A 14725-nucleotide genomic window follows, 5' to 3' on the forward strand; every position below is an offset into this window, starting at 1 on the left:
CTCCCTCCACCAAGACCCTTTACCATTGTAATGCTCACCCAGCATCACAATTCCCTACTGGTGGGAGTCTCTCTCCATGCTTGACTGTGAGCTCATAGTCCTGGCAAGCAGAACTTGTGGCTGGTCCCCACCCTGGGCAGAGCGAGATGCTCAGGAGATGCGTGTAACACCTGTGTGGCCTCTGCCCCAGTGGTGGCCCTGCCCTGGGGCCCGGACCCCTGTGTACCTGTAGGGCATAGGACACGGAGAGGCCCACCATCCCTGGACTCAGGCTGTTTCTCCCAATCACAGTGAAGAGCGCAGCAAAGAGCACAACACAGTTCCCCATGGTCTCCACTCGGACCCCCAGCCACCTGTGGGGACAGACAAGGAGGAACTGAGGCAAGTGAAGGATGGGGGCAGTTTTCTGTTTACAAAACAGAAAAGAAGAAGGAAGAGCTAAGTTGCAGAACACCAGGATCTCTCCTGCAGAGCCCCTGATGGGAGCTCCTGGAGGAGCAAGGGGTAGCTGACCTGTTGGAGGCAATGTTGGGGTAGCAGCTCCTCTGGTTGGTGTCCACCTTAGCATTGCTAATGGCCTCAAAGTCTTGGCTGCGCCCAGAAGCCCGGATGACACTGGAGCCCGTCACCGTCTCCGAAAAGTGAGAGAATATGGGCGAGCGGCTGACAGATTCCAGCCGCTTCAGTTGCCGTGATGTGGCCACATAGAAGCGCTGACAGGGAGTAGAAAAAAAGATCGTGAAACCACCAATTCAGTCCTGCATACCCTCGGAACCCATCTGGGCTCTTCTCAGCCAGCCCCACTCCCCCATAAGACCTTGCTCCCTTCCTCTACTCAAAAGAACCTAAGACTTAGGGTCCTGATGTGGCTCCATGAACTCATGCCAACCTTTCTGTCTGCTCAGCTCTGCTCAGTCTTCCAGGCTACTTCCTCCACGAAGCCTTTCCTGATTCTCTTTCAGCTCTTGACCCTCTCACCCTCTGTGGAGACCTGCATTACAGCACTGACTTTGCTTGTCCTCCTAAATCAATACATATGTCTGTCTCTACTTAGGGGCTCTAGCAATGTGCTTACACAGTCAAATGTTTTTGCAATATTTGCAAAAATAAGATAAACTTTGTATTCTTTTTCTTAAAGAGCCTCTCCCTCCTGTGCCCTCATACAGTTGGTTAAGCTTCAGCCCCACAAAAACATGGTTCTGCCTCCAGCTTCCATCTTCTACCCTGTGGACCCTAAGATAGCCAGAGCCACATGCGACATGTGTCTTAGAGTGTCCTGCCCCGGCACAGAGTGCAGCCCAGATCACAGTCTCCATACACAGGATCCGCTAACCACCCTGTGGCTCATCTTCAGCAGCTGATTAATTCACAGCAGAACAGGGGCTCAGTGACACAAATGACTTTTACAGTTAGCTGTATCTGAAAGTTATCAACTCATCTTAAAAACATACATACGCAGATTTGTTTAGAAATGTATAAAAATGAAGGAAGAATAATGTGTCTCAAACTGTTAACAATATTTTATTCTAAAAAAGCCAATAGGAAGAAGTTCCAGGGCTGGTTATAATTTACAAGAATTTCATTTTATCCTATGAGGCAGGTCCTATGAGTCTCTATTTTATAGGTGAGGAAAATGAGTTTCAGAACGGGAAAGTGACTGACTGCCTACATCCTCCTCTTCCTCCCTCCTCCCCCCTCCCCTGTGCACACAAAAGCCCTGCCCACATGAGCACCTCAGCCTCCCTCCCATGGCCATGCCCGCCCACTGGCTATGCACCTGCACAAAGAGGTAGAAGACAGCTAGAGGCAGGATGACCACCATGAAGAGTGGCGTGTTGGCCACAATGACCATAAGGGTGGCGATGGAGTTGTAAAAACAACCCAGCAGCATGAGGATGGAAGGGGCCAGAACCTCATCGATGACGTAGATATCCTTGGAGAAGCGGTTGAGGATACGGCCCGAGGGTGTAGTGTCGAAGAAGGACTGTGGCGAGCGCATCATGTTGTACAGCAGCGCCTGGTGGAGCGAGCGTGCAGCCTGGACACTGCCCGCTGCCATTGCAAAGGCCGACAGCACCACCAGAAGCCCTGTTGGAAGAGGCAGAGGGGCACTCGTTCACCTAGGCCAGGTGGCAAGCACGCAGGGGCAGGTTCCCAAATAAAGGATAGCCACGGTGGGCTAGGCGGGCTCAAAGGCAGGTGGACTGCGAGGGTGGGTTAGAGAGGTGTTGGGGCAGGGCAATGGCTATGATGGTGAAGGGAGACTCAGAGGCAAAGGCGTGGCTTAGGGGACCCAGCAGCCCAGAGGTGAGGAAGGGGCCACTGAAGCCCCTTCCAGGTATCTCTGCGGGCTCACCTTGCAGAATTCCAAAGGCAGCATAGACGCCCAGCCTCATGGAGGTGTTGTTCTGTTGTCCACCCACCACAGCCTCATTGGTCCAGGCACTGAGCCATATGTTGGCCCCAAGGGCAGCTGCGCTTTGACCCGCATACAGCAGACAAATGACTAGTGTGGTACAGAGCCCCATAGCCTTGGCATAATCCCAGAACATGTTCAGCTTCACCTGTATGGCCATGGTGGTCAGAGACAGAAAACTCCTGTGAGCCTCAAGACTTCTGGGGGCCCGCCCACCCTCTCCAGCCCTCCTTGTTCACCCTACTCACCCTGCCCATCTCCACCTTCTCCTCCTTGATCAGCACCCCATTTGCCTTCGCCTCTGCTGCCTGCACTACCTTTTCTGCTATACTCAGGCGTCTCCGGTGCACAGGCCGACCCTGGCCCTCTCCTTCCGAGGACATGGTACTCAGCTCTCTGTGGAGGCAGCTCTCTGGTCAGGCCCAGAGAGGAGGCCTCTGGCACACCCACAGAACAGAGCCCAGAAGGAGGGTTGAGGCCGCAGGCAGACACCCAGGGTGTCAGTATCAGGGAGAATGCCCACTGCACCCTACTTGGCAGGTTGTGGGGGCCCTGCTGCAGCATCCCAGGGGCCTGAACGCTCTCAGGAGCTCACCTCATAAACTGCTTCCGGACCTCATACATGACTGGCTCATCCATCAGGTCTGCGTGGCTGCTGAGTGTGTCTTCAATCAGCAGCACCTGCTCATCCTCTGGATCCTCAAAGGCTGTCACAAGGTGGGAGGGAGGAGACAGAGGTCAGGTAGCTCCCTATAAGTCCCAGTATCCCCCACCCCTACTCTAATGAAGGAGCCGGAATGGACAAGCATGAAATAAGATGAGAGGGGTTGAAAAGGCAGCAAGAACAATAACGACAAAAAGAAATGACCAATTTTGTGTTGAAAAAAAAAGGGCGGCAAGAAAGACTTCGGTTAGACGAAGAAAAACTTCGCATCAGGAGAAGTGGGTTCAAATATAAAGGTTAGGAGCTCAAGCTCTGAGCCAGACTGGATGAGCTTCGATTCCCACTTCTTCACTGCATGACTTTAGACAGGCATGTAAAATGGGGATAATAATAGTACCCACTTCATCACATCGTTGTGAGAATTAAAGAAACAAATCTGTGTCAAGGGGCAGAGCACTTAGTAAATGCTCAAGACATCTTAGCCATATATACAGCAGTAAGAAAAGCCAGGAAGAGGTCTGTGAGCCAGGCCAGAGTCTGAGGTTGTGGAGCTGGGACACATGAGCCCGGGGACTTCAATATGCTCCATGAGGACAGGACTTTTGTTTGTTCACTGTTATCTCTCGGTGCCTAGAATAGTGTTTAGTCATAGTAATTGCTCAATAAATATTTATTGCTAAGTAAATGACATTTCCAAGCGCTTGCATATGTGACTATTTATCTATGAAACAGCCTTGCCATACAGGCTGGGCCTGGGCCCTAATGCACTTTTGGCACATGAGAAAACTGAAGCTCTGAGAGCGGAGCGGCTGGTCTAAGGTCACACAGTTAGGGAAGAGGAGGAGAAGGATTGGACTACATCAAGTTCCCTTTCCTACTTGGTGATATCTGACCATGACACAGAGGTCCAAGTTCCCCAGAACCTCCCCTATATAACACTGGGCCTGTCTAGAGATACTCAGAGACCCCCAAGACAGAGGAAGCACTGAGAGGGCACAGAAATACAGAGGGCCCAGGATACCGGTCCTGCCATCCTCTTCCTGGTGTTCCTCGTCCTCATCAGGTGCATAGTTGCGGAGGAAGTCGGCAAAGGAGCCGTCGCGCTGGAGGAGAGCTGAGTAGGTGCCCACCTCAGACACCTGTCCATCATCTAGCACTATGACGAAGTCTGTCTGGGGCAGGAAGCTGATGCCATGCGTCACCAGCACCCGTGTCTGGAGAGAAAGCAGCCATCACTCCCGCCGCCCTCAGCACACACCTCCAGCACACACAGGCACAGGGCCACAGAGTGAGTGTGAGGCACTCGTGTGCCAGGGAGCATAGACAGGCACATAAGGGACTCACCCCATGCTTACCGCAGCCAGCTCAGGGCCTCTGGGCTGTGCCCCACCACACGGGTTTCCCCTGCTGCCCATCCCACACTCCTGCTTCTCAGACTCCCACATGTCCAGGTTTCATCCGCACCCCTTGGCTACTAGTTCTCTCCTAGGGCTCTAGATTTCACCTTAGCCCCCTCAGCTGCCTAGAAGCCTCACCTTGCCTGCCAGCACACCTTCTGGCCCAATGACGTGGTCAAAGATATGCTTGGCCACGTGGGAGTCCACAGCTGATAGTGGGTCATCCAGCAAAAAAATGTCGGCATTGCTGTATACAGCTCGGGCCAGACTGACCCGCTGCTGCTGGCCCCCAGACAGGTTAATGCCCTGGATGGAGGAGGAAGGGAGGAAGTAAGTACAGGGTAGACAGGCAGGAGGTGGGTAAGGGCCCTGTCTACTGTCAATCAGCAGGGCAGACCTCTGCATTCACATTTCATATGCTTGGTCCTGTCCCTGTGAAGCAGTAAGGCCACAGAAGGAAGGTGGTGGCTTTCAGTGTCCCCTCAGGGCAGGTGAAGACATCCTGCTCCCTTTGTTCCATCACCCTGCCCAGCTGGTTTCCCTGCCTGCTGCCTCTTTACTCTAGGAGGCTGGAAATTCCCAGGAGGCCCTTAATAGACCTTTTAATATTCCATCGCCCATACAGTTTGCAGGTGACTTTCATAATAATAATCTCATTTGGTCCTCACATCAGTCCTTCCAGGGAGGTGTCAACTTTCTAGAATAAGAAAGCCCAGCTCTTAATGACTTTGTCCAAGGTCCTGAACTATTAAGGGCAGAAGCAAGGATGGGAAACCAGCCTTACCCCAGAATTCATCAATCCTGAGATTATGTGCCAGAGGGGAGGTAAGATCTTTCCTTAAGCTCATGATGAGGAAACTGAGGCACATAGCTGCAGAGCTGGGCCCAGAAGGCAGACCCCAGAGGTATAGCCTGCTTTGCTACCACCAACTTCCCTTACTCCCTCTACAATAGGGCCCAACTCCTTCGGGTACCCTGAGAAACTGACCCCTGGGGAGAGCAAATGCAAGGTGAGAGCTGGAGCTGCTAGGGAGAAGCCAGCATAGTGACTAAAGCATATGAGCATGCCTGCATTCAACCGACCAGTCTTTCTTGAGTGCATACCATGTGCTGAACATTAAATTAGGTTTGTGTGTGTGTGTGAAGTCAGAGTAGGTCCAAGAGAGATGGGAAGAAGTGTCATAGACGAGGAGTTCTCTGGGTTCTGTGATCTCAGACTCCTACCTAAACATTTCCCATTCCCACTGCTCAGGCTCAGGTCCTCATTTCCCCAGGCCACCATAAGAAGCTCCTCATTGGGTCCTGTGCCTTCAGGATCCTCCACACTGTAGCTTTTCAGCAATCCCTGCTTCAAAAACCTTCACTGACAAATTGAACATCAAGACAAATAATGAAGGTAATGGATTAGAACCCATTGAATCAAATAAGGATCCATGAGCCCATATGGATATAAAGAAATTAATGAATAAGTAAAAAAGAGGAAGGAGGAGAAAGCTCTTTCTTAGAGTAAAATGCCAACTAATAACTACAGCAGGAATAGAGTTAGAAAATTACCATTTGGCAAATGTCATAGTAAACACTGACTCAGGCAAGAATCGTCAGTTAGGAAATAGAATCATCAATGAAGACACAATCTCAAAGTTGACATTGTCAATAAGGCACGAATTGACATCATGTGCCTCCTGATGGGATGCACTAAGAAGAACACAACATTACTTCTTTGGTATTTCCCCCAAAAATATAATCCAAATCTAATTGCAGTCAAATTGAGAGACATTCTACAAAACAAATGGCCTGTATCTTCAAAGGTGACAAGGTCCTAAAAGACTAAGACTGAGGAATTATCCAGATTGATAGAGAATAAAGAGATATGACAAGTAAATGCAACTCATGATCCTGGACTGGATCCTAGACCAGGAAAGAAAATAGCTAAAAAAAGACATTACTAGGACAAATGATGACATTTGAATATAGACTGTAAATTAGATAATAATATTGCATCAATGTTAAAGTTCTTGATTTGGATAATTCAACTATAGTTATGTAAGAGAATGTCATTGTTTGGGGAGAATATACACTGAAGTATCTAGTATTAAAAAAACAAAAGAGCTAAAAGTATAAAACTCTTAGAAGAAAGCATGGGGAGAAGTTTCATGACACTGGATTTGGCAATAATTTTTGGATATGATACCAAGAGCACAGGCAACAAAAGCAAAAATAGATAAATTGGATCACATCAAAATTAAAAACTTCTGTGCATCAAAGGACACAGTGAACAGAATGAAAAGGCAACCTTCAGAATAGGAGAAAATATTTGCAACTCATCTAATAAGGGGTAAGTATCCAGCACAATAAGTCCTTACTTACTGTAAGTCATTACTGGGTTCTGTGACTTTAAGCTAAATGACATATAATGAATCCAATTTTACCATATGCTAATTGATATAAACAAGAGTTAAGTTCCTACGACATGTAATCAATGTTAGAACAAAATGACATTGAATGAAATGATGTTATTCGAGGACCTGAGGCAGATATGAAGAACTCCTACAACTCAACAACAACAAAAAGACGAACAACTTGACCAAAAAATGGGCAGACAACTCAAACTTTTCTCTAAAGGAAATACACAAACAACCAACAAACACATGAAAAGACACTCAACATCATTAGTCATAAGGGAAATGCTCATCTGAACCTCAATGAGATACCACCTCATACCCATTAGAATGGCTTGTATTAAAAAACGAAAACAAAACACCCCCCCCCACCACCCCACCAAAAGCCACAGGCATTGGCCAGGATGTGTAGAAGTCTGAACTCTTGTGCATTGTTTATGGAAATGGAAAATGGTGCAGCCATTACGGAAAATGATATGGTAGTTCCTTAAAAAATAAAAAATAGAACTACCATATTATCTAGCATTTCCACTTCTGGATATACACTCAAGAGAATCGAAGGTAGGGTCTCGAAGAGATATTTGTACATCCATGTTCACAGCAGCATTATTCATGATAGTTAAAAGGGGGAAGCAACCCAAGAGCCCATTAACAGGTGAATGGATAACCAAAGCATGGTAGACACATACAACGGAATATTATTCAGCCTTAAAAAGGAAAGGAATTTTGATACATGATATAACGTGGATAAACCTTGGAGATATTATGCTAAGTGAAATAAGCTAATGTCAAGAAAACAAACTAGATACTGTATGATTCCAATTATATGAAGTGCCCGGAGTAGTCAAATTCATCGAGACAGGAAGTGGAATGGTGACTGCCAAGAACTGAGGGAAGAGGAAGATGGGGAGTTGTTGTTTAATGGGCACAGAATTTTAGTTTTGCAGGATGAAAAGAGCTTTGGAGGATGGTTGCATAATAGCGTGAATGTACTTAACACTACTGAACTTTACACTTAAAAATGGTGAAGATGGCAAATTTTACGTTATATATATATCGCAACAATTAAAAATGAATGAACTAAACAAACACTTTTACTGATATCCCATAGTTTTTAAGGTAACGGCCAAAACCTTATCCAAGGTCTTCAAAACTCTGCCTTGCCTTATACCCTCACCACCACTTCCTAACCAGTCCACTCACCATTCCTTGGCTCACATCTTCAAAGGCTTTCCATCACTCTTGGTAAAAGCCATGGTCTAACAGTGGCCTGCAAGACCCTACATGACCTGGTTGCCTGGACACCTCACTGGCCTCATCTCCTCCTCCTCAGCCCTTCTCACTCCACTCCACTCTGGCCTCCTTGCCGGTCCTTGAATGCTCCGATCACTCCTACCTCGGGGACTTTGCACTTGCTGCTCTCTGCCTCTAAGGCCTTTCCCTGAGACAGGGCTCCATGTCCCCGGACACAGCCCACTCCTTCCCTTTGTTCAGGTTTCCAATTCCCAGTGAGGCTTTCCCAAGACACCCTAACAACAGAGCCACACACATATTCCTATACCCCTTCCCTGTTTCATTCTTTCTCCCTTAGAATATATCTAATATATTACATATTTTACTTATTTATCTTGCTTATAAAACTTCCCCTGCTAGAATGTAAGCTATAGAAAGGCAGAGATTTTAGTCTGGTATATTCACTACTGTATAATAGTGCCCGGCATACAGTAAGTGTGTAATAGAATCTGATGAATGAATGAATGAATGAATGAATGAATAGATGAACAATGTGTTCTTCTTCCTCAGCTGTTAAGATTCAACTCAAAAGTGATACTTTTCCTTATACAGACTCCCCACTCACTGCTCTCTCTATACCTATACCCTACATAGGTTTTCAGCCCCTACCTGTTCACAAGTTAGTCTCCCCCAGTAATAGAGCTGCTCCCCAGTGGCTAGCACAGAGCTGGGCATATTACGTGAATGTGTGAATGAATGAATGAATGAATGAATGAGTGCATATATAGACCTGGGCTGGGTTGAGGTGGGCAGCCGTATATGCTGACTCCCCAGAGGATGGAAAGGGATCATGTACCTTCTCTCCAATCTCTGTCTGGTCCCCATCAGGCAGCATCTCCAGGTCGGCTAGCAGGGCACAAGCCTCCAGAGTCTGGCGGTAGCGCTTGGGGTCCAGTGCTTGGCCAAATAGCACATTTTCCTGAAGAGTACAGTTCTGGATCCATGCGTGCTGGGGTACGTAGGCCACAGAGCCCTGGCCATAAGAGAACTCCACAGTTACCTGTTTGCCAAGCTTCTCTTCACATACATCTTACCTTCACATACACCTCTCACCTTCACATACACCTTGCCTTCCAGCTTCTCCATCTCTCCCAGCAGGGCAGACAACAGGGAGGACTTTCCACAGCCCACGGGCCCCACCACGGCCACGAGGGTCCCTTTTGGCACCTGGATGTCTAAGCTGGGGGCAAGGAAGCCAGGAGCCAAGTCAAAGACAAGGATTAGGTTTTCGGTTCCCAACCTTCCACCGGGAGACCCAAGCCCTGCTCCCTTCAGAGAACCACCCTGGCAAGTGAGGCTCTTCCTACTTTCCAAGCCAAAGATGGGGAGTTGGGGAGGTGCGGGGGGTGGTGGCTGGAGGGCAGGTTCTGCTACCGGTCTGATGTTTGGCCCCCTTTTGGCAGCAGAAAAGGGATGAGAGAAACTGGTACCTGTGGAGGGTGGGGGGCAGATCCTGGGCCCAGGTGAAGGTGCCATTGTCTATGATGACAGCATAGCCTGGGAGGGTCAACGTATACAGGTTTAGGAGGGCCCAGGGCCAGAGGGATAGGATCCCTGGGGGAGGAGGGAGGGAGAGGTGTGGGCAGCCTTGGGGGAAGGGGCTAAGAGGAGAAGGCAGGGAAGTTTGCGGGGCAGGGAGAAGGGACAGGAAGTCTTAGGGCAGGGGGAGCCCCAGGGAAGGAACTAGAGTGGGAGAGGGCTGGGGAAGGATGCAGAAGAAGAGAGCAGAGAGCCAGAAAAGGGAGAAGATGGGCATAGAGTTAAAGATGTGAAAAGAGAAAGAAGAAAAGGGGTCGCAAGAGAAACGTTAAAAGCTTGGAATGAAGATTTACTGGAGCGGGGCTGTGGCAAGGGCAGCCCAGGTAAGGGCGTCTAGACCTGGGGTGATGGTCTTTCTTTCCACACACTGGGGGTCAAATTCATCTTGGTTCAGGAAGTGCTGGATCCGTTTCAGAGACACACTGGTCTGCAGGAGGGTGTGAGTCAACCCTGGAAGCTGTGCTTTTTCTATCCCACTCCCTCCTACACTTGCCTGGCCCCCAACTTCCCGGGTGAGGCCGGGCCCCCTGAAGGCTCAGATAGGGTCCAGGTTGGTAAATGGAGGCTGTCTCCAGATCACAGGTTTCCAGGGACCCCACCTGACTTCCTCTGACTCCAAATGACCACTGACTCTAATAACCTCATTCAACTTTGAACAATTCTCCATAGTGCCCGATGGCCCTCTCCTGATTTCAGTAACTCTTTGATCATCCCCTGACCCTAAGTGACCCCAACAACCTGCACTCACTCCAGCAGGACATGCCCGCCCCCAGCCCCGCCCGGGGTTACCTGGGTCAGGTTGCTGATTAAAATAGGCAGCATGCCGAGGGGGTTCTTTAAGATATTGAACAGGGACACAGACACAAAGGCCTTCTCGGCGTCCAGCACATTGTTTGGGTCCACAGACATGTATACTGCGAGGGTGATGAGGGTTACCTGGGTAGCGGTAGAGGTGGGTGTCAGGGTGGAGTCTACTGGGCCTCCAGGCTGGCCAGGTGGGAGGTGGGAGGCCAGCTCCGGCAGGAGGCCAGCTCTGGCAGGAGAGCCTCACCAGGAAGGGGGTGCACATCCAGATGAAGGTGGACACAGCCTGGAGGTAGGCACCCTTGCGCAGCAGCTGGAGCTCGCTTTGCCGGATGCCTTCCACCTGCTGCAAGAAGCTGGGCTCCCAGGCATAAAGCTTCAGCACCTTGATGCCGCCCAGGATCTCACTCATTAGCTTGATGCGCGAGTCTTTGAACTTCATTTGTTCTACCTGTGAAGAGAGTGGCTCTACTCTTCTCCCCAGAGCTCTACCCACGGGGGCTTGTGCCTTCCGTGCGCTGGCGCACATACCACAGCCATTCAGGCTGCTCACCACTCCCCCACCCTCCTCCCTGCTGGGTCTGTGCCACGCCTCGGCCTGGAATGCCCCACCCAGCCTCCCCTCTCCTCCTGCCCAACAAAATCCAGCTCCAACCTCTGTGCCAGTGTCTCGGTCCCTCCTAGGCAGTATCCTCCACCCCTTTCCCTGGGTTTCTAAGGCACACTGCACTTTCCTTTTATCCCCCAAGAGATCTCTGTGCATGGACGCTTCCCCAGTTAGACTGACCCAGGGTGCAGCACGCTAAATTATTCATTCGACTCCCATTTATTGAGGGCTTACTATGTGCCAGGCCATGTGCTAGATGTAGGGCAGATAATGATGAACAACTCAAACTAGGCCCTGGCCATCATGAAGCTGACTGTCTGATGGAGGAGGCAGATAGGAGGCGAACAATTACCTGAATAAATGCTTAATAAGCTGGTATTTGTACTACGGAGGGAAACAACAGGATTTTGTGATAGTCTGGGAAATCAGGGTTTATGCTGGGAGGTAGGGGCACGGAAGGGGAGGAAGGGAGGAAGAGCATCCCAGGGAATAGTGGGTTTGGTAGCCCGGAGGTACACAGAGCTTGGTGTTTTGCAGAAAAGTAAGAAGGCCAGATTGGCTAAAATTTGGCCATACCTCAGGGGGTGAGGGCTTGCAAGGTAAGCAAGGGCCTGGTAGGTGGTCCTAGGGACTTTGTCATTTAGACTACGTGCAGTGAGAAACTACTAAAAACTTCAATGAATGTTTGCAAATAAAGGACTGGATGACTGAATATTTACACTCAGCACAGTGTGGTAGGAGAAACTCTCATTAGACCAGAGGATACAGGTTCGAGTCTCAGCTCTGCCAGGTTCTGAACTGCCATATCTCTCTGGGCCTTGGTTCCTCAGCTGCAAGATAAGAATGTTTCTAAAACCCTCTCAGGGTTGTTGTGAGGATAGAGTAAGCTAAAGTTTGTGAAAAAGGCTTGCAGCCATCAGTACTCAGTAAACAACGTCATCGAGGAGCCTCAGGTTAGTATATGCCTCTCCCCAGGCACCTAGCCCGGCGCTCCAGGCAGGAGCGGTACACTTATGATAGCACCCACCTGGAAAGCTCGCATCTTCATGGCCAGAGCTCCATTGAATGGGATCAGCAAGACCATGAGAGTAACTCCAGCCAGAATAGAGGGACCCAGGTTCTGAGGAGGTACAGGTGGATGGATAAGACAGACAGATAACCAAAGTGTATACACAGACAGAATCCAACAGACAGAGGCTTATTAATCTGAAATCTAGAGATGGGCAGGAAGCAATAGATGGTGGTCAGCCAGATAGAAAGCAAAAAGCAGACACATTGAGAAAGCCGAAACATTTGAAATGAAAACATTTGCTAGATCAGCCAGCCATCAGACAGTGACAACAGATGGGGACAAACAGCAGATATGGAAGGGTGTCCAGACCCACAGGAAGACAAATACGGACAGACAATGATGGACAGTCACACCCATCCTGCTTCCTAGTCTCTCTTTCCTCCCCTGAGATCTTCAAGAAGGATAATCGGCTGGAGAGACTCCGCTGCAGACACCAGCATCCTCACAGTCCTGTCCCCAAACCCAAATATCTAGAAAAGTTCTCGTGTCCATTATGCATCCCCTCTGCTGACCCAGAATAACCCCATCTTGTCCTTTCTCAGCAAAGTCAAGGTCAGAGGAAGGTGGCAGAGATCAAAGTTTGAGAGTCACCTGCCAGAGGAAGTAGACTGCCAGGATGATCTGCAGAGGTGCTGACCACAGCATGTTGAGAAAGGGGGCAAGGTCCATGAAGCGCTGGGCATCCACTGACATGAGGTTGACCATTTCTCCCACGGTGAACTTGCGTTTGACTGAATTGGTGATAACCAGAGCCTGCAGGTGGACAGCAAGTAATGGACCGAGCCCGCAAGCCTCTCCAAAGCTCCCCAAGGCCAGCCTCCCCAGCCTTCCATGCCCTGTTCCAGCTGACCTTCCTATAGATGACACCTATGACACCCGTACGAAGCCTCAACCCCGTCACAAAGATGCGGTGGTAGTACTGGTGTAAGATCAGAGTCTGCATCGTGGAGCACATGAACATCATCCCGGCTAACAGGAAGCCCCACCAGGCAGGGGCCGCGGGGTTTGAAATAAATCTGATCAGCATGCTGCAAGGGCAGGAGAGATGCGGGAAGGTGGGGAGGGCTTTCCAGGCTGCTCCCTCTTTCGCTGCCCTCCCCTTTCACGCTGCCCTCCCCTTTCACTCTCCGCCTCCACTCCGCCCCGGTCTGACGCCTCTCAGGTGAGCGCTGCTGGCCCTCCACGCCTCCACCCGGACCAGGGGACTCAGCCAGTGTTACCTCCATCCTTGCTCCCTTCCGCCTTCACCTCCTCTTCTATCTGCCGTGGCCCCCGCCACCCATTCCTTCCAACGCTCTCACCACCGGCCTGTCTTTCGTCTCCTTGGGCCACGCGGCAGGAACTAACACCATGTCTTCTTTGATTCGATTTTCCTATGCTTTCTCCAGAACTGCTAAGGGCTCAGAGCCCACCATAGGACCACACAGACTCTCGCTCCTCAATCCATCCTCTCCAACATCAGCGGGCCCCAGTGCTGCCCAGTGACCTTCTCCAGGGCCCTAACTCAGCTCCCCTTCCATAGCCCTGTTTACCTTCGGACCAGTCCCCACTCCCTGGCCCTCTCCGCAGCTACCCACTTAAGTCTTCTCACTTAACCGTCTGTTGAGAACTTCCACCAACCACAAGCTTCCCTCCCAACTCTTGGCCTCTTCCCTTCCTCCTGCCTCAGAAGAGGTGTCTCTCCAGCTTTCTGAGCCTGATCCTGCCCCTGAGCCCTGCCTCCCACCCACCTCCTCAGGTACACGCTCTATCATCGCATCCCTTTCTCCTGATCTGCAATAGCTTCATCTCTGCTGGCAGCTCTGTACCTTCTATTGACATAACCAAGTCTCTTCCATACTGGGACGAAGCTCCCCTCAACCTCCATACTCATCATCAGGCCTCTCCTTCTGCTGTGGGTTGAGTGTGTCTCCCAAAAAGATATGTTCGAGTCCTAACCCCTGGCACCTGTGAATGTGACCTTATTCTGAAATAAGGTCTTTACAGATGTGGTCAAGATGAAGTCACAGTGGAGCAGGGTGGGCCCTAATCCAGTGACTGGTGTCTTCATAAGAGACTGGAGAGGGAGATTTGCATACAGAGATGCCGGATGCACAGGGAGAGGGGGAGAGAGTGGGGAGGGGAGGGAAGAGAGAGAGAAAGAGAGAGAGAGAGAGAGAGAGAGAGAGAGAGAGAGGGAGAGAGTGAGTGAGCATGAGAGCAAGCCCACCGCACCGTGAAGATGGAGGCAGAGATCGGAGTGATCTACAAACAGGAATGTCAAGCATTCCTGGCAAGCACAAGAAGCTAGGAGGCATGGAACAGATTCTCAGAGCCTCTAGAAGGAACCAACCTCACTGACACCTCAGCTTCAGACTCCTAGCCTCCAGAACTGTGAGAGAATAAATATCTGTTCCTTTAAACAATCAAGTTGTGGTAATTTGTTACAGCAGCCACAGGAAGCTAATATATCTTGCTTTACAGGAGGTTTCTAGACCTCCATGGACCCTGTCTCCATTGCGGATCCCCTGCTCTCAGGCCTGTCCCAGCCTCTA

The 14725-nt window shown here is 50.0% G+C and overlaps 1 protein-coding gene across 1 annotated transcript in view; it reads right to left on the reverse strand.

Moving 5' to 3' along the window:
• The window catches only part of ABCC3 (ATP binding cassette subfamily C member 3), a 43445-nt gene that overhangs the window by 11520 nt on the left and 17200 nt on the right, over positions 1-14725 (reverse strand). Inside the window, exons 10-26 of the mRNA XM_023533505.1 lie at positions 13042-13219; positions 12783-12944; positions 12147-12239; positions 10760-10963; positions 10498-10644; positions 10048-10135; positions 9600-9666; positions 9223-9349; positions 8966-9142; positions 4616-4783; positions 4102-4294; positions 3012-3123; positions 2665-2812; positions 2357-2564; positions 1778-2088; positions 514-713; positions 39-353 (exon numbers count right to left, since the gene is read on the reverse strand). Of these exons, the coding sequence (XP_023389273.1) occupies positions 39-353; positions 514-713; positions 1778-2088; positions 2357-2564; positions 2665-2812; positions 3012-3123; positions 4102-4294; positions 4616-4783; positions 8966-9142; positions 9223-9349; positions 9600-9666; positions 10048-10135; positions 10498-10644; positions 10760-10963; positions 12147-12239; positions 12783-12944; positions 13042-13219 (2898 nt within the window). The remainder of the gene's footprint in view (positions 1-38; positions 354-513; positions 714-1777; positions 2089-2356; positions 2565-2664; positions 2813-3011; positions 3124-4101; positions 4295-4615; positions 4784-8965; positions 9143-9222; positions 9350-9599; positions 9667-10047; positions 10136-10497; positions 10645-10759; positions 10964-12146; positions 12240-12782; positions 12945-13041; positions 13220-14725) is intronic.

Source organism: Pteropus vampyrus, unplaced genomic scaffold, assembly GCF_000151845.1.
Source record: "Pteropus vampyrus isolate Shadow unplaced genomic scaffold, Pvam_2.0 Scaffold104, whole genome shotgun sequence".
Lineage (NCBI taxonomy): Eukaryota > Metazoa > Chordata > Mammalia > Chiroptera > Pteropodidae > Pteropus > Pteropus vampyrus.